Source organism: Channa argus, chromosome 9 (assembly GCF_033026475.1).
Source record: "Channa argus isolate prfri chromosome 9, Channa argus male v1.0, whole genome shotgun sequence".
NCBI classification, from domain to species: Eukaryota; Metazoa; Chordata; class Actinopteri; order Anabantiformes; family Channidae; genus Channa; species Channa argus.
The window spans coordinates 10,712,112-10,736,071 of NC_090205.1; the positions used below are offsets into that span (position 1 = coordinate 10,712,112).

General features: G+C 37.9%; 3 protein-coding genes across 6 annotated transcripts; all 3 read left to right on the forward strand.

The window, feature by feature from the left end:
- The first annotated feature begins 499 nt into the window (after positions 1–499).
- Positions 500–10,302, forward strand: scel (sciellin). 2 transcript variants are annotated; one of them, XM_067516064.1, is made up of 22 exons: positions 500–634; positions 1,827–1,852; positions 2,738–2,804; positions 2,999–3,061; positions 3,174–3,230; positions 3,340–3,372; positions 3,720–3,791; positions 3,873–3,941; positions 4,321–4,392; positions 4,481–4,543; positions 4,672–4,725; positions 5,679–5,714; positions 5,897–5,950; positions 6,043–6,108; positions 6,198–6,251; positions 6,752–6,820; positions 6,948–6,986; positions 7,088–7,129; positions 7,348–7,419; positions 8,183–8,291; positions 9,199–9,301; positions 9,431–10,302. In XM_067516064.1, the coding sequence occupies exons 2-22, from the start codon at positions 1,840–1,842 to the stop codon at positions 9,445–9,447; spliced, it is 1,224 nt and encodes a 407-aa protein (XP_067372165.1). In that variant the 5' UTR covers positions 500–634; positions 1,827–1,839; the 3' UTR covers positions 9,448–10,302. The 2 variants fall into 2 exon arrangements, with proteins under 2 accessions (XP_067372165.1, XP_067372166.1); XM_067516065.1 differs by having other exon boundaries at positions 550–631; positions 1,825–1,852.
- A 616-nt stretch (positions 10,303–10,918) lies between these two features.
- slain1a (SLAIN motif family, member 1a) lies at positions 10,919–20,814 on the forward strand. 3 transcript variants are annotated; one of them, XM_067516062.1, is made up of 10 exons: positions 11,394–11,525; positions 11,706–11,808; positions 12,667–12,803; positions 15,475–15,591; positions 16,317–16,427; positions 16,660–16,809; positions 17,543–17,872; positions 18,373–18,561; positions 18,746–19,079; positions 19,929–20,814. In XM_067516062.1, exons 1-10 carry the CDS (start codon positions 11,420–11,422, stop codon positions 20,002–20,004), a joined length of 1,653 nt encoding a protein of 550 aa, XP_067372163.1. In that variant the 5' UTR covers positions 11,394–11,419; the 3' UTR covers positions 20,005–20,814. The 3 variants fall into 3 exon arrangements, with proteins under 3 accessions (XP_067372161.1, XP_067372162.1, XP_067372163.1); XM_067516060.1 differs by lacking the exon at positions 11,706–11,808 and having other exon boundaries at positions 10,919–11,525; XM_067516061.1 differs by lacking the exons at positions 11,706–11,808; positions 15,475–15,591 and having other exon boundaries at positions 10,919–11,525.
- Positions 20,815–20,921: 107 nt separating this feature from the next.
- On the forward strand, positions 20,922–23,605 carry wu:fc50b12 (uncharacterized protein LOC103911624 homolog). Its single transcript, XM_067516067.1, has 3 exons — positions 20,922–21,691; positions 21,825–21,988; positions 22,630–23,605. The coding sequence occupies exons 1-3, from the start codon at positions 21,671–21,673 to the stop codon at positions 22,862–22,864; spliced, it is 420 nt and encodes a 139-aa protein (XP_067372168.1). The 5' UTR covers positions 20,922–21,670; the 3' UTR covers positions 22,865–23,605.
- The last annotated feature ends 355 nt before the right edge of the window (positions 23,606–23,960 follow it).

The following is a 23,960-nucleotide window of genomic DNA, read 5'->3' on the forward strand; positions in this document are numbered from 1 at the left end:
GACATAAAAATGAAAACTGTCTCACTTGACAGTGCTTTTATTAGCATACATGTGTCAAAGTCCACTCTCGGCCAGATAATGTTGTCAACAAGATATTTATACAAGATATTAATACACAGCTATAGTGGTAGGGTACTATCCCTCATAACAAATTTAAAGTTCATCATATACAGTATAAACTGAAAATCAATATATTAGCACCTACATTAAGTCAGTGAATATGAACAAAATGATTGTTTTCACTCAATCATGTTCTAAGTTCAAGGCTGAGTGTGAGAAGAACAAAATCCCAAACCCACTTTGTCGTTCTGCCTCCTTGACATTTAGGTTGATATGCAGGTCCTTCAGCAATCCTCCATTTTTACCTTACCAACAGAATGCATAATAGGGCATGAACTCTGACAGAAGGACAAAAATGTAGGGTGAGCAAGGAGGAAAGACACTATTCTTTGATTGTTCATGCAAAGCCACTCCCTTGGGTGGTTGTGGAGTCACCTCCCTTGACGTCTATTAAAACAGGTGAAATGGTTAGGGTGTGTTTGCATACAGCGGAGTAGTGCACCAGTGCTTGAAACTAAACTGTTGTAAGCGTTCCTACTGTCTGTTCATCGAGTTCTCAGACCTTTCTGTGGAGGTGCGTACCCAGTCTCTTTTCAAATCTTAAGTCGATTTCCTTTACATTTTGTATAATGTCAAAACAGAATTCACTGAAAATGTGCTCAGAATAATGTATTGTGTGGTACAGATATTTTGCTATAAGATACAAAAGACACTTTTATTTTTTAATGTGTAATCATTGATATAATTATTTAATTATGCAACTACAGTATTTAATTACATAATGTATTTTTGTATTATTGGAACTACTGTGACTATTGATTTATTAAGATATTCCTGACACATTGATTCATTAGGCAGGGACACGACACACACATACACCCACCCTGTCATTTCATGTCTGAGCTTATTGGTTTACTGGATTAAATATTTGTGTTTAAAATTGCTTGTCTCTACACTTGAAATAGGATATTCTATTATGAAAGAGTTACATTTGATTTGTAATCGTATAATGATCAAGAGTAATTTTTCTAAAGTCTTAAAAGCTAGAGACTTTCCTTGATTTGTCATAAAATTCTATAATTCTTTATTATTATATTCGTTTTATTTTTTTTTAGAATGACAAGCCTTTCCAATAGTTCAGAAAGCTCCAAGAACTTCTTCATCAGCCCTTTAACTCAGACATTTGTTACATTTGTCATCCACATTACAAGATACAAAAAATCTTCACACAACCCTAAATACACAAATAGGTCTAAACACAGTGTTTATGGACTAAAAAAGTTGTCAGACTGTAGATTACATTATAGTTATTAGACAAATGTTGTATTTAAAGTTACAGATGCTTTTAGGTTTTTGATAGGGAAGTGTTAGTGTGGGCATGTAGTCGAGAGTGAATCATCTTTATCATTCGTACGTAATGTTATGTTACCTGCATGCCCCACTGTTTTGCTGACAATGGTACAGTTTGTTTGGAGCTGCTTTATTATGGTGGGTAGGTGTGTCTCCATCAGATCAAGGCAAACCAGTTTATTTTGAGGTTGAGCAGAACTTCACTTCATACACCCACAGACTCGATGGCAAACCCAGCTCATGACACATTCACAAAACCACACATGAATGCGCACTTAAAAATGGTTTTCCACTATACGGTAGTTAAAAAAAGATTCACTCCTATGCTTTTTGAGTTGAGATGACATTACAACATGGGACATGCATTCTGTACCTGTGATGTGATTATTTCGATTCTTGTTCTTTTGTCCATGCAGGCACAGTTACAAAATGAACAAGAGTGGTAAGTATTAAAAATTATCAAGACAAACAAAAGACCAACATGCATAACCTTATTTTATCTTTCAAATTCTGTATAATCTATGTTTTAAATATACACTATAAAAAATGACAATGCTAAAAACATGTATGTTTCCACTGTGGAGGTGGATCAGGCACTTTTGCGCTACATAAAAAAGGGAAATTTAGAGATCTTACTGTTGTAAGGTAAACTAGACAAATATGATTATGTGTACAGTGATATGGAGTTGTGAACTAACTACATTTTGCAGTATCTTACTCGTAATTAAGCTTATTTATGTAGGTTACCTTACCTTCTTTGCCATTTTTGGTGTAGAACGGAAACAACAGAGATGGAAGTGTTTTGTTTAGAATGTTTTTGCTGAAAATTTTGCTGAATTTGCTGAAATGAAGCTTGATTATATTAGGTGTTAATTAGTTAATGTCCAGAGTCAAATGTTCAGAGAAGTTGTTTCATGCTCTTTTAGAACTAACCTGTCTAACTGAATAATCCTGCTTTGTGCAATACCCCCACGTGGACTAGTTTTTGGAAGGCAGGTTTCTGACTGATGAACACTGAATACAACAGCGGACATTCCTTACACTGTCCCTTGAATAGTGGGGTATTTACAGTACACTTTATCTAAACCAGGTTTCTCCCGAGGGCAGCTTTGCTGTAGTTCAACATTTTGAAGTGTGAAGTAGCTTGCGAAGCTATAATATCAAAGTAGCTTCCCCAACACTGTTACTTCAAAAACATTTATCTATTTGCAGTTGCAGAGTGACATGTTAATTGTTAGAATTTGACAGTTCTCTGTTATGTATCATAAATATTGTCCTGCTCAGAATATGCATAACTGCTTTAACGTGAGCCACTGTTGATTTGCAGCGAAGACATCTCGCCTGAAGGACAACAGCTGGATCAGAAAAGTGGATGAAGAGGATGAAGCTGTCGAGTAAGTAATGCAAATCATAAATTATTACTACACATAGGCACCTTGGAAATGGCAGAAATGTTGGGTGTGACTTGTCGTTTGTATCTCAGTTGTTTACTCTGATATGTTGAGTAGAAAGTACATTCCTTTTGGAAGTCAGTGTTGAGTCATCTTTGCACGATTGGCATGAGTGAATTATTTTCTTCTCCTTTCAGCAAAGACCCAAACTTTGGCAGATCTATTCTAAACCGGTACAAAACCAATGAAACTGGTGTGAGGTAAAACAAATATTTAAGTATATTCACAAATAAATAATAAAATGCAGCTAAACTATTATTTAGTCTCATTAACTTTTAACTTAATGTATTTAATTTAATGTTTTGCTCATAGTTCACAGGGTGATGGAGTTGATAACAGCGGAACTACTGTGCAGGCTCTTTCCAAGCGGTATCATTTGCACAAACTCTTTATCTTTTTCTGATACACATGTTTGAACATTATTTTTAACATTCACATCATATGAGCAAAACGTTAATTGTGATTTCTCCCACTGCAGATATAGTGGAAGCCAGAATGAGTTGAAGAGCAGGTTTGTCCAATATTTTTAGTTTTCTGTCTATTACTTTTAGTACTTTTGATTAGAATTAATTCTACCAAAAGCCCCTTTCCATTCATTAAGAATACATCCTCTTCTTCGAAAAGGTACATTTTCATAATAAAGCAGCTAATCTTTGGAATTATCACTTTGCGGCAGCATACATTCAGTCCTGAAGTCAGATTTTTTTCAACAATGATTCAGTGAAGATAGATTTTTTTAAAAATCAACAGAGAAAAAAACAAATATGTCTAAAGGTTTTGTCTTTTGTTGCTACAGCATATCCAGGTCTTTTCTTATTGAGGAACTTGTTTGTTTGCTTGTTTTTTCTTCTGCTGTAGCACCACAACAACTATAAGCACCAAGGATGGTAAAACCACAGAGACCACCATCACCACCACCCAGAATGTCAGGTAGAAAATATTATAGTAAAATGTGTAGGACCTTGTCACACATTGTCATTGTCAGATTAATGATAACAGTTTGTTTTTCAGTTCTCCAGTGAGTAAAACTTCCACCAAGACTGAAACATTTACTGAGAAAGTGAAGTCTTCAAGCAAAGGGTAAACGCATAATACTAAATATTGGCAGAGTTGCTCATTGTAAAAGTACAAGTACCACAATGTAGACATAGTCTCAAAAAAAATAAACAAAACAGTTTTATTTCAAATTTGACTGCAGGTATAGCACAGACACATCAAAAATGTGACTTATACTGTATATATAACATTAGTACCAGTGAAAGAAAGTAATTCGCTGTTGGGACCCCTGAAAGTGAACAGCCAAAAGGAAAAGAAGGAAAGAGAGTTTATAAAAGATATGATCATTCTGTACGTAGCAAATCATTAAATGTGGAAATGAGAATGTTGTATTAATGATACAATGTTGGTTCAATCCGTGCCTGAATAAGAGGCTGATTTGTTGTCAAATCTTGTCAAACAGTCCACAATACTCAAACTACTCACAGATCAGGACAACCAAAGGGACCGAGACCACTGCTATGAGCAACAAAGAGTAAGATACTGCCAGATTATTGAATAACAATAGTTTACATATATCCATGGCGTCATATTTAAACTGTCTTTTTTATGTTTCTGTACAGTGCAGAGGACAAACTTTATGACTCACTCATCCCCTCATCTATAAAGGCCTCACCTAATGACAGGTGTTACTTTTAAACAAGGATCAACATTTCATATCAAGTGTTAAAACATGACTTGTATTGATTGTTACAGTATCAGTAATTACATGCTGTAATAATGTATATATGTTTTTGTCTTTCTGTTTTTACAGCAAAGCAGGCTTCTCCAAAACTGACACTGTTGCAGTAAAAAGCAGTGACACGAAGTGAGTATCAATCTGTAGTGGGTACAATGCAAGCTGTGTTCCCTAAATGTGGAATTATAGTCAAATACATTCAATTATTAGTCTTGGTATGTTCTACAATTGTGTTATTGTCATCAAAAGGCATTAGAAAGACAAAGAATAACAACTAATATATCATACTGTATAAACAATTACTGCCTGGGAAGTCACAGGCTCATAAACCTTATGCCATAGAATTGCCCCGATTTCAAAAAAGTATTTAATATACATTAGCCAATCTTGTAATTCCACCGTTGACTATTTTGAGTCAGTTCCACAGTCAGTGCTGTTATGAATACTCCGTGCAGCAACGAATGTGTAGCAGCTCATAGCTAAAAATGCAATGTTTACTTAAGTTTGAGTAATATTTGCTAGTAACTACAATGCCGAGCTCATTAAGGAAACAACTGGTCCTTTTTGAAATTAATTTACATAAATAATTACATGGATGTCCATTTCCATTGAGTTTTTTATATATGTAAATTAGACTGTAACATTCGAAATGAGACATAAAATATTTGAAACAAAAACTAAGGTACATAGATCAAAACACTACATGTTTTATTACTAAAGTCTCATTTGCCTTTGTGAGACCAACATGATATGATGACTGCTGTTGGCTAACTTAGGATAACAATGTATCGGATATGAATAAGTAAATTTGGGGACTCCTCCACTTGTGCAATTGTCACATTTTGTTTAACATAACACAGATAAATATATTTCTGCAGCATCACCACAAATGTAAACAAGCAACAGAGTCAAGAAAGCAAAGAAAAAATTCAGTTTGCTGATAGATTGAAACTGCCAGCTGTAACCACAGTGGTTCTGCAAAAATGATGTAGTCGTGCTATTTGACTCATGATGTAGCAAAACTGCTACTAATATTATTCTTAAAAACTATTGACCCTTTGTTTTTTATTATTTCTCCTTAGTGCTGAGGACAAATTGTATGATGACTTCACAAATGGGTAAGGTTTGAAATCACACCCACTATGCTGTAGTCACAGTGGCCATAAAGTGCAAAATACAACAACATCTCAGATGTATTGTGCTTTATGAAATGCACCTCTGGGCCTCAGTAGTGTTAAATCATAAAAGAAATAGTTCACAGTATAGTTCTAATGGTTCTAATAATATTCTTTTATTACAGCAAAAAAAACATCTCCAGTACTGAGACTGTGACAGTGAGAAGCAGCACTAATGGGTGAGTTAATGTAGAACAAATAATACACAGTGTGTACAGTTTACCCTCTTACAACATGTGACCAAATGTGTTTAATTTTGTTGTCTTTACAGGGCTGATGACCCGTATGACAGCCTGGTGTTTAAAGATCCTGCATTTAATCTGTCTAATTCTCTCAGGTGAGATTTCCCATGGAGTCACTTTAACAAAACAAACATCCATGTAGTTATTATCATGTCACTGAAGCAAGACCTTGTCATTGTCTCAGCCGGTCAAGTGTCACAAAGAGAGAGGTCGTCACAGTGGAGAGCAGCGGCAGAGGGTGAGTGAGGGAAATGAAGGTCTGGGAATGTGCTGCGCTCCTTTTGTGTGTATTGTGCAGTAGACGATGCTTTTTTCAGATTTTCCAGATGTGGTAGAGGTTGTATGTGTTAATGGAGTGCTAAATATTAATGTAGTACATTACATTGATCCATTTAATGTAGTTTTAGCTAAATTCATATTGTCTGACGTACATAAGGAAAATATTTCATGATGATGTTAAAAATGATTTCTAATTTTCAGTAACTATAATGATCTTTTCAAAGCTCAAATGATTTAGTTTAAATAGTTTCCCTTAATATTAAATAAATATTTAAGCCACTGAAAAAACAAAGCAACAGATGTGATTAGTTTATTTATTTAGCATTTTTTTTAAAATACAAAAAATGATAAGGTTTGTTCTGTTTGTTTTAAATTATACCACACAGTTACCACGGTTTCTTATAACAGTCAGAAAGTGAAGTTGCATCCAACTCATCCCTATGCTTCTTTAACTCACAGCTACAGCTCGTATACTGATGATAATCCCTCAACCCGCACTACCTCCTACACTATCAGTACCAACCCCAGGTAAACCTTTGACTGCCATCAACAAGTCACATAATTATAGACATTCAGCTCTTTGCAGCAGTGTCTCTGCTTACACAGCAAGATGAAAATGTATCTTATCTACAGTCTGTTCTTTTTGCACACACAGCAATAATGGGACCTACTCTTACTCCAAAACAGACTCCAGGTAGGATATAAACGTTAAAAAGTGATTTGAGTTTACACCGTGTTCAAAATGTTCTAAATCTCACCTGTGATCTGTGGCTCATTTTGTCTTTGTATCACCAGCCCCACTGTCTACTCCTCCTCATCATTGTACAAGAGCAGCAGGTATTTGATCATCTTTTGTACGGTGCCACCAGAAAGTATTCGCATAGCCTAACTTTTCCCACATTTTGTTATGTTACAGCCTTATTCCAAAATGAATCTAATTCATTATTTTCCTTAAAATTCTATAAACGTTACCCCATAATGAGACTGTGAAAGAAGTTTGTTTGAAATCTTTGCAAATTTATTGAAAATAAAAACAAAAAATGACTCTCTAACAGCAGGTCAGATGAGAATCTGTCAGATCCAATCTACTCGAAAACCATCAAGAGTGTGTATGCTTCTCCTGAAAGGTAGGAAAGTGGAGCAGGTCTTTCAACCTTGGAAACAGTTTGACTGAAACATTAGGTAAATGTTGACTCCCTTACCAAGTGGTTGCTTGAGGCTGTATTTGGACATTTGTGAACTACCAGAAAACACAGTTTTGCTGAAAGGCACATGAAGGGAACAACACTATGAAATTTCATGGCAATGCATCATCTTGTTAATAATCTTTGCCCCCCTCAGGGCAATGATGGGAAAGCAATCACCAAATTAATTTGAATTCGTCATCTAGGAGACATACATAGATGTCTGTACAAATGTGCCAATTCATCCAATAGTTGTAATGAAATTTGACTAAAAAGCAACCTTTGAACCTGATGTTGTTGATAACAATGTTCAAATCAGGTCCAGAAGTGCTGCCTAAAAACACTTCTGCAGAAGTCTCAAGTGTTCAGGCCTCGTTAAACATGTTTGTTTTTAACCGCTGGTTGTACAGAACTGAGAGGTGGTCGAATCATTATTTGATTGTTTATTTATCTATTATTCTGCGTTAAGAATCTGTGAAGTACATATGGCTTCAAGATAAAGGTATTAGAAAAGATTTTAAATAAAATGGAAGTACTAAAACAAATGACCTAAGTACAGCACTTGAGTAAAGTCTGCTGCATTGTATGGAACAAGGGCAAAGATTGTTTTTTTCAAATAACTGTTTCCAAGGTTAGAAATTAAATTAGAACATATGGGTTTAATGTGGTTCTAACATAATGTTAAAACACTTTCCAACACATGCAGGCCTGTGCTCGAGAAAGACCTGTGCACCTCCTGCCGTAAGCCCTTCACTGCTGAGGCCAAGATAGTCCTGGAAGACATGAAGATCAACTGCCATGCTTCCTGCTTTAAAGTGAGATAATTAGTTTGTTATCTCCATTTATGGAAAATGTAAAGGGTTAATGCTACAGTGATATTATATCATGATTGTAGGGATTGTCAGTAATGTATATGATGTTACTCCTGCATCAAAGCATAAGTAGTGTTTTAATTATGTGGTTGATAAGCTTGAGCAATTTCTTATTTTATAAGAAATAGTTTCATCACTGAAAATTGACTTTATAAAAAGTGATCACATAATTTGTATAAAAAATCTTAAGGACTTGCATGCATGACCACAAGTCAGGATTTAAAAGCTCAAACTGTTTATTGCCAGAATAATGAGGACAAGACAAAGACCGGTGTTATCAGGTTTGACATAGTTTTCTGAGAACAGGTCAACAGGCAAAGGGTTATAGAAAATCTAAAACAAGGTTTATCACTGCAGAGTCATGCTGATTTGGGCAAAATCAGGTCAAGGAAGAATCCAAAAGACAGGGAAAATCAATAATCACAAGCAAACTTATCATCCAGATGTCTGGGGACGAGCACAAGAAGACAACCACACAACCCACCAAGTCGGGGCATAGACTGGCAGGAAAAAGACGTCCAAATAGAGCAGGAGAGACACGCAGGGTCTGTAGTGAGAAAGATGTTACAAGACAGACAAACAGGGGAGCGAATCCTGAATTAACTGTGACTAAATGTATGTTTGCAAAACCTGAAGCCTTCACAAACTTTCAAACACCTTTGAGAGTGTTCAGAGCCTTTAGTGTACAAAGTAACTACAGCCATGAGATAAGAGCAGCATAATAAAAAGTACATGGAAACAAGTACCACAAAAGTCTGCCACAGGCCACAATATGTTGTGAGAAACTGTGCAGCTGACTGCTCCGCATGCATCTCTTTCCTCATGTGAGTGTTTGTTTTCATTTTGACAGTGTGATGTGTGTAACAGTACTCTGGGTCATCTGAAAGCTGGGGACAGCATGTGGATCTACAAGCGCAAGGTGCACTGTGAGACCTGCTTTGAGAACACCAGAGGTAAACACAAAATGCTTTCATCAATGTCCAAGTCTAATAAATAAATGTTCAAATGTGTTTCTCCTCTGCCTTTTTTTCTGAAAAATGAAGATAATTAAATCTAACAGGTGATTTCCATTTTATCCACAGACAAATGGAGACGCTGAGTTTCTCCCAAGTCTCCAACAGAGATGCAGCACAAGTGATTAAAGACAAAATAGTTCACTGTTTATCAGCATGTTTTGGGTGGCGTTGATTCTCCAGTGCAGTCTTGACAAGCTGACAGATCTGGGTGGGTCTGGCATTATATTTAGTTGTCTATACTTCTTGAGTATCATGCAAAGTAACAATGTTTTTGTCTCTGTATCTATTTTTTCATATGCAATTTATACTATGCGTGTAACATGATAGGAGATATTGCAGACATATTTAGGGCCGGGGGCTTTTTCTGTGTGCAATAAAGACTATTTATCTGTCTTTGTCAAAAAAGAATCCCAAAATACCTTGGTGTAAATTTGTCCTATTCCTTATGCAATTCGATATTTACTCTTTATCTAGACGTTATCACGTTTAACAAATACTGTTAGTAAAGCCTGCTGGCAAATTAAACAGTCATACCTATTTGCTGCACTCTAGGATTCATGCGTTTCTCTTTTGCACCATTCCCTTCATACTTGTTGCTTGCTCACAGAATTCTTTGAAATGTTCCTTTTGTATTGTGAATCAATCTGTGTTTAGAAGTAGATTAAAGCCCTAATGTTCTGCAGCTCCTCTGAAAGACAAGCCTTAATGTGATGAAGGAGGATTTTCCACAAACTGGCAACCCCACAGCTGTTTTTAGTATTGGCTTTAAGCTGCTCTATAAGTCATTTGTAAATTTCTTATTGTCCATCAATAAATCAATAATTACAGCTTTCAATAACTGCAGACTATAGAGACAGTACAATTGAATTCTGAATTTAAAATATATTTTAAGGACATTGCTTAAGCATTTTCAAAATAAACTAATTGCAACAATGTGATGCAGCTGTGAGCAAATATAAATCATCATTAATGTGTGTGTGTTTGGGGGCAGCCACTTAATTCCTTCCAATATACCAGAAGGAAAATATACTTACGGTATAATGCAAAAGCAGGAGTATTATGTACAATGACAAAATATAACATTGTAATTAATTAATAAATTAATGAGTGCACTAATGTTAATGGCTTAAATAATCATTTTAATAGTAACTCATAATTTATTCCGTGATTAAATATGTAATATTTATGTGTATTATTAGCCTAAATCTACGTAATAGCTTTAATGTAAATTTAATTGGATAAATAGTTTAATATTTTCCTCTGCAATGAAGTGAAGTAAAAGTATAAACCATCATAATGCAGACGAAATGTAAGTAGCAGGACTTTTGCTCAGAACTAATTCATCAGTCAATTCATCAAACATGACAAATAGTTTGATTTGCCACACACAAAACACTCAAATTGTGGAAAAGTGCAAATACTCTTTAGAGGCGTTGTGGAAAGCAGCCATAATTAATACTTCCTCAGCAGTGGTGTGATGGGAGTTAAGCTGCAAGCTGCTGACCAATGAGATGGAGGCTGGGCAGTCATACCAGCAGGAGCAGCAGCAGCATCACTGTGTGTATGTGTGAGTGTGTGTGTGTGTGTGTGTGTGTGTGTGTGCGTGTGTAGTCGCTTCAAACGGGGGAATCTGGACACCCTCTCTGAATTGAGTAGGACCCTCTGCAGGCAGGCCGTGCTTTTCACCCTCTAAATGTGTTTTTTACCAAATGGAAGCAGAGGTGTTGAACCCCCCGATGATGGCGGACGTAAATGGCAACAATAAAATCGCCAACGCGGAGCTGGAGGTGTTAAAGCTTCAGGAATTGGTCCGAAAATTGGAGAAGCAAAACGAACAATTGCGGAGCAGAGCGAACGCTGTAAACAATTGCTCCGCCGGCCCTCATCTCCGGAGCCCGTTGTCGTGTCTGCGCGGCGGCACGGCGCTGCCCGCTGACAATTTCGCCACAAAATGTGGCATTTCGAGTTCCACACAGCCGCATCCGTGTGCCCCCGGACCCAGGGCTGTAGCGGAGGAGCCGTTCGCCTATTTTCAGCCGAGCTCGGTGTCTCCTGATGCCGATGGGGAGGACAGCGACGCCACCGGAGCCACAACTCTTTTGGATGAGGTGGATATTTTGGACCTCAGCACCGTGCTCCCCATCGGAGAGCCTGATAGCTGGTAACTACTCGTGTGCAGCCACATATGTGCCTTTTGTGTGAATTTACATTGGGATTTCTTTTCCTGACACTAATAAATGCTGTAGGCCACAGACTGACACCTATGCAGAGTTTGGAGACGTGGTCAACACTACCATGCCATGTATCCTCTTATTGATTACATTATTGATCCCTCTCTTAGGCTTGGAGAGGCTGACAAACTGGGTGACTTCTTGCAGGAGGAAACAAGATTTTTTCGTATTCAAGCTCTGGGCATCCCAGAATGCACTCAGCATGCAGCATAGGTATCTGCTCAGAGTGAGACAGCATGAAATTAGGAACAATGACCCCCTTCAGTCTGTGAACAAACAGCTCGGCTTTGTGTGTGGTGTTCAGTCCCCAGGCTGAACTACTTTAAGGCTCTGTATATCTGCTGACATTAGGTAGCTCTCTCTCTCTCTCTCTCTCTCTCACACACACACACACACACACACACACTGTTATGCTGACTATTGAACCATTTCCAGGTTTATGTATTGGATGAGATGATGTGGAAAATATAGCACATAGCTGAATGCAGAAATTATAGGAGCCAGCCTTTAGCCACTGTGTCAGTACATCGTCACTCCATCTCACGTAACTCATTAAGTCAGAGTGACTGGACACAGTTTAATCTTCCAGTGTCATAAATCTACATATTTAATCTATACATTTACTGTATAATTTTGTCATTTTTAAGAAAATCAGCAATAGTTTGTTTTATTCAGTGACTACATGTGATCCACTTACAATGAGTGGAATGGGGTCTAGGTTCCAAAACTGATAAACTCCATTTCTGATGTGTCCTGTGTCTTATTGTTTTCATAGCTTATGATTTTGCTAAGAAAATGGCAAAATTGCTCTTTGTGTAAACTTTGAACTTTTAGTGTTTTCGCTTTAAATATATTCATTTAAAAGTGATGGATATGCCCTTGCTACAAATGGCTTAACATCACTTGGTTGCACATTAGGGATATTGACCCGTCGAGAGCTCTAGCTGCTATTTTATGGTGACACAGATTGTTCTGCAAATAAAATACAGCTGCCCCTCACTATAAAATAACACTATATGTTGTGCTATAAAGGTGACAGGAGTAAACTATGGTTTTTATTATGTGTTTCAGGCTGTATGTGAGTCCCAAAGCCAAGCTGCATGGTGAAAGTCTCCTCAGCCCTCTCCAGTGGTGCAGACAGGTACTGGACCACCCAGGGCCTGAGGTGGAGCTGGCTAAGATCACCTTCTGCCACAGGTTGGACCAAGGTACAGTGTACATCTGCTTACCACTGAGATTAACAGCCTATCTGCAGCCACATCTGGACAGCTGTGTCTCTAGGTACTGGCATGTGATCATAATCTGTGAGAAAATATCCCCACGTGCAACAGGATTTCCGAGTCCACAGTTTCTGAGCCCTGAGAGTGTTTCACTGCACACAGCTCAATCGCTTGACCCTTTAACTCACTCTCTTTAAATTTATGGCTTTTAAAGTACCTCAGCCAACTTCTCACAGAGTGATTATTTCTGTGTTAACAGAGTTGGAAGCACTCCCATTTACACATATCAGTATCTCCAGAGAACATTAAGATCAGTCTAAAGCAAGAACTCACGCTGTGTGGTTGGATGGCATTACACTTTGTGGAAAACTGTGCAGAGACAGCTATGGTCAACATATCATTGTTACATTTTACCACCAACAAGTGGTCCTACATAAATGGTAATGCTAAATGGTCTGCACTACACTTGTAAAGTGCTTTTCTACCTATTGGCACTCAAAGCGCTTTATTCTGCTTTTACAAACAGCTTCCTAAATGGGGATTTCCCACGTATGTCCCATATTAACCGCAGCCCAAAGGTGACACCATTGCACAGCCCAATACAATGATTACACTCTTCTCTCTTTTTGAAATTGCTCCTACAGTGTGTATAATCAGTCATCGTCTTTAGCTCATCTAACAAAACTGGTCATTTCTGTGTCAGCTGAGTCACCTCAACAGATTAACATGAACTTTTTGTATTTGGCTGAAGTTTTCTAACTAATCGTGAAGGATCGAGGTTGATGGTGATGATAACAGCATTATCACAGTGGGATTTGCATTTTCGTGTCAACATGCTGTTGACACATCATTAACTTGCTCGTATCGCAGAGATTGTAGTTTTGATGATGTCATTTGGAGTTTTTTTAAACCGGTATCTACCTGTGCTCCCTAAACTCCCCCACAAATCTGTGAAGTCACTGTTCAATCAGATTTGCTGCTGGGTCCAGCTCTAGATTTGGTGCTTTACTGATTCTACACTTGTGCATTGGGAGATGGTTGCCTTAGAAACTGTGCTTACATTAACTGTGGTTTGTAGGTAGATTTCCTCAGCAATTGCTGCTCAGAAAATCGTCTACAACAGACTCTTGAACTGTTAAACCATGTAGTGCTGCATGTGTCTGTGCATGTGTGTGTGGTCTGATGAGAGTTCTCTGACATCAATTATCCTCTTTTTATGGGGCTATTTGCTAGTTTGTTTGGATGTTCATTAGTGTGTGTAAGGTTTAAGGTCTTCTTTTAAATAAAGCTGTATTCAGGGAAGGTTGGCTCTCCTCCGCTGCTTCATGAATACATCCTTGTCCCTGAGTTCCAGTAGCCGTTGTTTGTGTAACTTGCTGTGAATGCAAGTTTTACCCAGTGTTTGGGCCTAATTGTGTCAGCGAGGTGTGTGCCACTCTGACTACCAATAAGTGTGGGTGATCTCAGTGTTTACACAATGAACACATGTTGTTTTTTTGTATCTGCTTTTCTTACAGTCACTTTGAATTTCATAAACTTATAGGGATGGGCAATCTGATGATCTTGTACCAAGATCAGGCTTAAAGATATCCAGAATTTCTCATTTTTGGTGATTTAAGAGATTATGTTATGTTGTTCTGTCCTGTTTGCCACTTCACTAACATGATAACTTCAAAGAGCTCCATGACAACTAACCAGTAGAATGATATAGCAAAATATACTCACAGGATAAATTACAGGCTCCTTTTCTTATTTTTTTGTCTGGCTATAATTCTCAAAAAATGTAAATATTGTGAATGTGAATGTGGCAAAATGGTTGTGGAATGATCTTTTAGGCAAATTCCCGACACTCACTGTACATTTACATTTACATTTAGTCATTTGGCAAAACAACTTAGAAGTGAGGTAGAAGGCAAAAAAAACAAAGGTTGCTAGACAAATTAAATTTGATTGATAGAATAATCGATGTATTCGTATAATTTCGTTCATATCCAAACAAAATATCCTCACCGCTAGTCAGCGTTAATTACCGCAAAATATTAGTAGAGTTAGGTTGTAGCTAATTTATTCATAATTTATTAGGTTTTTATAGATCATTACTAAATTATTAAGCATGGCAATACTTAAGATGAACAATGATGTCTGGCAACATCTTGGTCAAACTCTCTCTATTAGTGGTGTACTATTGATTTATAAACTGAATTAATTCAAAGCCATAACAACTTATAAACTTTATAATCCAACTTATAATAAATGAAGTACATATTAGCAAGTTTATATATTTAGAAGTTTATTGGGAGAAATCACATTGATGCAGTAGATTCAACACTGCAGAGTAGGTCATAGCAGATCTAATTCTGATTTTGGCAAAGGGATGTAGCCTACATACACAATCCCTGCTTATCCTTAGATCCCTCAAAAAAAAAATCTGTAGTTTAGTCCAATAAGCTGCAGTGGTGAGCTAAACCTCGTCTTACTTGATGAGTAGCTTCTGTCAAGCCGTGACCTCATCATTTAAAACATCAATACTGATCTGTTAAAAGCAGATTAATATGGTGATTTGAAATATAAATTATGCTGCTTTATGTGTGTGTATGTGTATGTGTTACATGGTAACGCAGTCAGACTAACATGTCCTTCACTACAATCTTGTCTCTAGCAAAGCGGTGGCGAGGAGTCTCCTCTGTCCGTCCATACAGCTGCTTGGAGGGGCTCTCCACTCTCAGCTGTCCCATCCTGCCTTACACTAAACCTGCTGCACTAACCGAGTCCCCAGGTAACAAAAATATGTTATTTAACTCCTGCTAACCACATAAGAGACGCCTTAGCCTGAGGATTATGGGTAGATGTTGCAATGTTTATCTATTGCTGCTACTGAACAATTCAATGAACGACTCTCCATTTTTGTTAACCTTATTTAACCAGAGTAATTTCATAAAGATTTGTTTCCTTGTCCACATTCATATATTTCCACTTTGACACTGCTCATTACTACCACAGTCTGACCTGTTGGCCTTTGAGCAGCACTGCTTTTTACTTTCTCCCACAATCTGTCATCCTGCCAGTGCTGGGACTTTTGTCCAGCCTACAGATGTTCGAAGAAAATGAAACTGAAAGCTAATTAGTATTTAGAGTCTGTCCAAGTTTAGACATAATCTTTATTGCTCAAATTTAGCTTAGCATCAGTTTGTTGCTCCATTTTACATCCAAGGTAATAACAGCACAAACCCTAAAACATCTGTTGCATCTAAAATGCCATCAGAGCTTATCGTATAAACACAGCCAAGATTCTTAAGCAACCTGTTAGCTGCAGTTTACAGCCAGATTACAGCGAATTGCAGGGAAAAGATTATGAGGTCATGGTGGCAAACGCTTAAAAATCCTTCTGCCTGCTCATCCCTATTTCCATAAAGGTCAGTGAGTGCAGGTTGAGTTTTGATATTCTCCGGTGTCCACTGATTGAATCTTCTCTCTCTCCTGCTGTGTTTCTCTTATTTCAAGCCCCGTTGCTGTCGTCTGGTCAGTCTTTTCTACAGTCGGCTTTCCCGCTCAGGCCCAGCTGCAGCCTCAGTGACAGAGCACCCACCTTTCTGTCAAACTCCTCTCTCCACAGTAAGATCTCAGCGACCATCTGTCTTCTCTGCTCAGTCATTACAATTTCTGCACTTTCAGTGAGTTACCATCCGTCTGTAATGATTACGCATGCATAAAAGTCACATCTGTCACAGACACATCCTCTCTGTGTGTCCTTTGGCTGGATCACATGCATTTTGTTACTACCACTGTTTGTCCTTGGCTAAACAAAACAAAAGTAATTAAAAGTGTCTCTCCTGTGTGCTTTTAGATGTGGGTCACAGGCATGCAGCCATCAGCCCCCAGTCTTCCCTGGACAGTGAGGTGGGTGTGTCAGAACTGGAGGACGACTCCATCTCTATGAGCTACAAACTGCAGGACATAACAGATGTGGAGGTCATGGCACGACTACAGGAGGAAAGTGAGTTGACTGTCTGAATGTCTTGTGGGCATTAAATGGACTAGAACTCAATAAAGGACTTGAAGTGAATAAATCACCACTACAACAACTAATACTATTTAAATCACAATAAGTACATCGTATTAACTTGCATATGAATAAAAAGTAGCTGTTCAGCCTCTTTACAGAGCATATGTGTGATTTTCTTGTTGCTTATTTAGCTCTGGGTTTAGTTATGGTGGTGATAGTAGAGGTGCTTTATGAGGCAATAATCGTAATGTCTGATTGCTGCTTTCTCCTAACACTTTGTGTCACACAATGTGTGGAGCATTGTGAGGCACTCGCATTTGCATTTTCGGGCCTCGACTAACAAGGATTTTTATAATAGATCAATTTACAGATTATTTTGAAGAATGTCTTATGAAAATATTTTGACTACGCTGTTTTATCTTGCATAAAATGCACATATATTACATTTTTAAATTTTGCTGTTTAAAGACCTGAAAATGCAAGTGAATGACATACAATAAAACACTGATATATAGCCTCCTGGAGACATGTATGGCCCAGATAAATGTTTGACCTTTGAACGGTTGATCAAAACAATGACAGGCTGATGTGTTGTTTTCGCAAAGTGCAGAAAAAAACTTTTATATCAGTCCCGTCTACAGATTTTGTAACTAAATAATGGATGAGGAGTTTGTCCAGAGTCAAATGTGTCATATAGAAAGCATTATTTTGTCCCCCCCTGTAGGTCTCAGACAGGACTACGCCTCTACCTCAGCCACAGTAAGCCGTCGGAGCTCCAGCTTCTCCTTGCACTCCCTCAGGCGGAGTGAGATGGATCTGGAGGAGGAGGACGAGGAGGACGAGGGGTACGACCAGCTTCCTCCTCCTCAGCCTCGACTGTTCCGCACAGGGTCTATGCAGCGGGGCAGCTTGCCCCACTCCCACACCTTCTCCAGTATCAGAGACTGCAGACGCAGCTTGACCACCCCTCAGTTTTCACTCAGTGGACTCGCCGAAAACTCTGAACCTTCCAGCCTGACCACAGAAACACACTTAACTTTCAGGAATAGTACAGGTAAGTGTCCATACAGTTTTTTTTTCTTCTGTTAAACTGATAGCAGTGTCCCAATTCAGACTGGAAGTGTCTTGACAAAATTGCCCAACAACTAAGCTGTCCCTTTTTTTTTGACCAGATGATTTATGTTTGCCAAGACAAGGATTTAAAGAGTACTCTTGATTACAGTATTTAAAATGCTTCCTCAATTAGGGTCAGTGTGTCAGTGAACTGTTTCACTGGTTGCGTGACTCACTGATGTTGTTGCCTGTGATGGTTTAGTTTGAGCAAAATTAAAACCCTGTTACAATTTTCCATTACTTTGTTGATTTTAAAGAGAAAAATCTGAATTCTTAGAGGAACAGTTAGATATTTTGGAGAGTACATACATTTATTTTACATTTACTTTTGTATTCCTCAAAATGTCAAACTTTAATGCTGAAAATGTGAAACGTGTCTGAAGCTTTACACAGAGTGAACCCCTCTAAGACTTGATTTGATTTGTCTATACGGTTGCATAGACAAACTACGGAGAAGCATGCCCAACCTGATCCGAGCTCCCAGCATGCCCAGTGTTCCCACGATTCCATGTCTGACTTCCCCTCTCAACCCACCCTCACTTGGTCCCTCCTCTTTGCCAACGATATCCTCCCTACGGAGCAGCCAGAGCTTTGATTCATCCAGTGGACTTGCACGACTCCAGTCCTCCAGTAAGGCTCTTTTTCTCGTGTCTATGAATAAATCAGCCGCTCAAGGCTCATTTTTATTCATGAGTTAATATGGAGAACTGTCTTCTGAAGGCATGCCAATTTCAAATACAATAATTGCAGTTCTGTCATTGATGTTAGGGTTACTTTCATCTCCATTCAAGTTCGTTCTCATCCTGTGTTTTAGTTACTTCCCCAGGGCAGTTCAGTCAGCGTGTTCAGAGTGTGGGGAACTTCCCCATCACTCCCCGACACCCAGTAAAAGCCACAGCCTACGTAAGCCCTACAGTGCAGCAGGGTCCCAACTCCACCCCTTTGTCCACCTCTACCAGTCTACAGTCCATCCCCAGCAGTGCTGCACTGCCCCAAACCCTCAAACCCAGCAGCAGTTTGTTACCACAGCCCCTAAAAACAGGCAGCAGTCAGCTGGCTGTCCCTCGCAGCTCCCTTCCTCGCCCAGCCTCCTTTGTAGGAGCAAGTGGAGTTCCACGCCCAAGCAAAATCACCCAAGCAACACGCAGGTAAGGGTGAATATATTGACTTAGAGAGTTTATATATGCTAGTGCGTAGCTAAAAGAAGTTTTGCAAAAGCCTTAACAAATGCTTTCAGTGATGTCACTTGAGTCGGAAGATAACAAGCTCTCTGGGGCAAACAAGTTGCATTACGGGTAATAAAGGTACCAATATTTGCCATGGATTAAGAATGCATGGAATTATAAAATATATATCTCTGGCTCTGCTTTTATTCTTTTTGCCATTTTCTTTGTAACCGATGAGCTGGAAGTGCAGTGCTAATGACCGGAGTAATTTTTTCTCAGTTGACACTGTAAAACTAGGAACGTGAGCTCTTGTTTTAGATCCAAAATTTTTAATAGACTGCCATTTTAGGCAGATTTATGGGGTGTGTTCATACTGAAAAGGTGATCAAATTTTTCTGTTTTTGGAAACAATGTTCTGCGGTGCCTTTTTAGTACAGGAAGTAGCGTATTTGTTTGACATCTGATGTTACATATTGTATGTCAAGCAATCAAAAGAAAATGAATCAGCAACACTTATTGATGTGACAGTGTTGAGATGAGAACTTTCTCCGATGTTTTATAAAATAAAATGGGTAAATTGATTGATAATCCAAAATCATTGCTCACTGGCCTCTACTGTTTATAAATTGTGCTGTGTGTAGTTGAGAAATGGGACACGGTACAGAGGTTTAACATTTACTGTGGTTGCCCTGTGGGAGGTGCTATAGGTAAATGTTCAACTTTGAAGATAAGACAAACCAGCTTCTTTATTGGTAGGATACAGTGTACTTGGTAGGAAGGTCCATGTTATTATTTTAGGTATTTAAATAACACATTTCTTTCCCCCTGCAGTTTGCTGACTCCCCCAAAGAGCCTGGCTGCCCTGAGTGCCCTGAGGGACGGCAGCTGGAAAGATGGCTGCTACTGAACCCAAATAAACATAAGTTCAACAGGTGCACAGGGAGAAGCTGCATCAGAACCAATTGATTTAAAACTCTACTGTCAGGAGGTTCTGGTCTTGGGCTGTGACGCAAGACAGTGCGACTGTTAACTTTTCTTAAAAGCACTACTGTTCACTGAAGGACAAAACAGAGATTGAGAACAGTATGGGTCCAGCAGGCTGGATCTTGACCGTACTACCTGCTGAAACACAGACTGACACTCTGCAAAAACAACCTGGCAATATTCCAGCACATTAAATGTGAACTGGATCTTCTTTGATATGTGTTTTTGATTTGTCATTGTAAATAGTTAAGGTTTTCTTTCAAAAGAAGAACTTTAGAATCTTAGAATAAAATAGCCCACGCTTTGTACATGCTTTTAATGATTTTGTCTGGCTGATTTTGCAGTTTTTCCTTTAGGTCGGACAGCAGTATGAAGTTAGACCTGAACCTGGAATTTTGTTACATACTGTGCCTGTTAAGTAGTGTCATCTATATCAGTTATACTTGTTGGCTGGACCATGCAGCATTTTTGATCAGAGTTATGATGAACACATTAAAATAAATTATCTTGTTTATTTCTTGAGTAAATTATGCATTTGTTTAGTGTACACTTTATTGTTTGACTAGTATCTTTCCGTTATCGTTTACATGATAGCTAATAATGTTATTGTTATTTCATAAACATAAATGATTGCTGCAATGATATTGCACATGAAGCTCTAATGCTTTTTATTGATCACAAGAATTTAAAGAGGAGGTGAACTTTTGAAGTGAATAAAAGCCTTTGAAACTTTTTTTGCACTTTTCAGTTTCTTTGATTATTGTCCATTTAGATTAAAACTAAAAGCAGATTCCAGGTTGCACTTTTACTCCAGTGTGTTCAGTTGCAAGCTGACATTATTATGTTTGTCAGTGAGTTGTGCTTTTAATTTATTTAAATATTGCTGTAAATGTGTGAAGAATAAGATAAACTTATCATTTGCAGTAAAAATATAATGTTGGTCACCATATTCCCCCAAGAACATTCCAATCTTACGATCCAAGATGCTTAGTTAAAAACATCTTCTTACTTATGCAAATGTTTTATTCTTTATTTATACAGCCCCACACACACTTTTCAATGACCATGCAGGTTCTCAATTTACCCAGTGAATTTAGGACAGTAGGCTGTAGATTGAGCTAATTGTGTAAATAACACTGATGGCAGTTACGACTACCCTGGTAAGCAACAAAACCCCTCTTCAATGCCCTTTAAATGGTAACAAGAACATACACCGATAAGATCATTCAGTGGTTCTTTAAATATTTGTTTTCTTAAATACAATCACATAGAATTACTTTTAGATCAGTTCACTGTTTAAAAGGGAGCAAGTGGGGGCAGTGTAACCTGACAGAAATGATGGCTCCACGGGGAACCAAAGTGACTAATGTTTAACTGGTTAGTATGTTGATGTTGCATCTCCCCAGTAACACTTTAAACCATGGTATTTTTCGACATACTGTCCCTCAAGGTAAGTGAATAAAATCTCCAGCAGCTTTTTAGACATTTGGACTTACAATTTTTGTTTAATCTTTTTCACAAAATCGTAAAATTAGGTTTATGAAGACATTAGTGTGACTTGCACTGCTGATCTTTGGGAATTTGTAACAATGCCCAACAAAGCCCAAGAGGTAGGTGTAATCTATTTTTCATTTTGACTATTATTCATCTCAAATCAGCAAAGCTTTTTCATTTAATCGGTTTAAATCCCCTACTGTATATCCATAGCTCTGAATGTTACTAAATAGTTTTTGATATTTGTAGGATGCTGTAATTAATCTGAAGACATTAGAGGAGTTTTCCAGGCACCTTGGTTTTGAGTGGACAGTTTTGGCATATGAGCTTGGATTTGACAGAACTGAAATACGCCGTTTCCACACAAAATCTACAGAGAAGAGTGTCCAGGCCAGGACCATGTTGGAAAGCTGGTACTCTGTGTGTGTGTGTGTGTGTGTGTGTGTGTGTGTGGGTGGGTGTTTGTAACTTCTTGTAGCAAACATTTGTTCACTGTCATTTTGTATCCAGATACTGTGTAATACAGTGGCATTATACTTACATTATATTTGCATACAATACATGCACGGTTGTTTCCTGATTTAACACCAGATGACTAATATAAAGGTGTCATAGACAGGGTACAGCTTTTACATCATTCTGTACATTTTCCAAAGCAACAAGAATGGATCATTTGAAATCACTGACTCCCAGCTGTTTCTCTACTGATGAATAAATACAGTCTCTGGTCTCTGTTGAGATAAATGATTGTATTTATTCTAAACACAACAGAGAAACACTGCAGAATTAACTTACTACTCATCTCACAGGGTCACTGTTGCTCTCTTCTCTGAATATCATTTCCAGCAATCACAGTTTACTATGAATCTATCTTTAGATACTGAGACACTATTCCACAACTATCAAGTAAAAGAAAAGTTATGATGTCTTCAATGAGTTGCAGTTATCGAAATATCAGTTTGGGGTTGTTTTAGTTATTCATATACTGTAGATTTCACTAAATTCCTTAGTCCCAAATGTTTCTCAGATGTCTTCATCAGGTCTTCATTTACAGGTATGAGAAGTCATGGCAAAAGCCCAATAAAACTAAACTGCTTCAAGATGGATTAGAGCGAGCAGGCAGACGAGACCTGGCTGAGCGGCTGCGCTGCCTGCACTGGGGCCACCAGAGGCTGAGCCGCAGAGTGGAGCTTCCGTCTGCCTTTCCCTTTCTTATCACAGTGCACAAGACCATTCACAACCAAGATGGATTACGCAGGATCAATGACCTCAACTGTAGATACACTTAGAATTGGGTGAAAATGCATATAGTTGTATGCTTATTGTTCCTACTTTACAAACAGACAATAGGCTTACTCCACACTGTCAGAAATCTGTCAAATAAAATGTGCTAACTTCACTGAAAAAAAATAAATATAAAAATCTAATAGTTAGAAGCCATTTTAAATTAGATTTAAAATATTGTATTGTACTGTCTAATTGTACTGTAAATTAACAGTTACGTTAAAGCAGGCAGTGAATTCTCAAATTTGAGAAGCTGTGGTGAGGAAATGTTTCAAATTTCTGCATAATATATGAGGGAGATGATTTCTTTTTCTTTTTCTTTTTTTTTGTCCTTTCAGCTTATCCTGTGAGTTCAGGGTCGCCACAGTGAATGATTAAACAATCATAAAATCCGCTGATTAATGTGCTGATTAATTAATCGAATGGACAAATAAGCACAATAATTAAGCGAAACAGGGACAAAATGTTGCCAGGTTTAAGACACCACAGGTCAATACAGCTGTGTAAGCATTCCAAACAACAGAGAAAGTATACAGTAGAGAACAAACTTTTACAATTAAATCTTCAAGACATCTTTACCACAGAGTCCATAAAGCAATTACAAAGCAATATATTATACTATACATGGATCGTAATAATAAGCCCATTATTTTCTTTTTGGGGGGGCTTTGGAGAAAAAGGTAGCGACTGAAAACTAATCCAAGTACATTTGATTATCTGTATGCTAGAATGTCACAGGTTATTGTTGAGCCATTTAATTGAAAATAAACTTTCCTAAAGTAATTATTTGTTGGCTTATTTACTTATTTACTTTAAATTTGCACGAAAGTTGTATTATTTTCATTAAATTCGATTTAATATTTTGATTTCCATTTTGTGCCTTCAAAATGGTATTTGGAAAAGATAACATTTATTTGTGATTAAATTACTGGCCTATGATACATTTGTTAATGTAATCAACGGACCAACCAAACATAAATCGACCTAGTTACACTATCCAATCACAAACGCGAAACCTTTCCTAGCAAGGTTGTGTGAAGCAGAGCGGAAGCCGGTCAAGGTTGTCTTCAAAATAAGATACTGAAGGATCCAGCGGGAGTT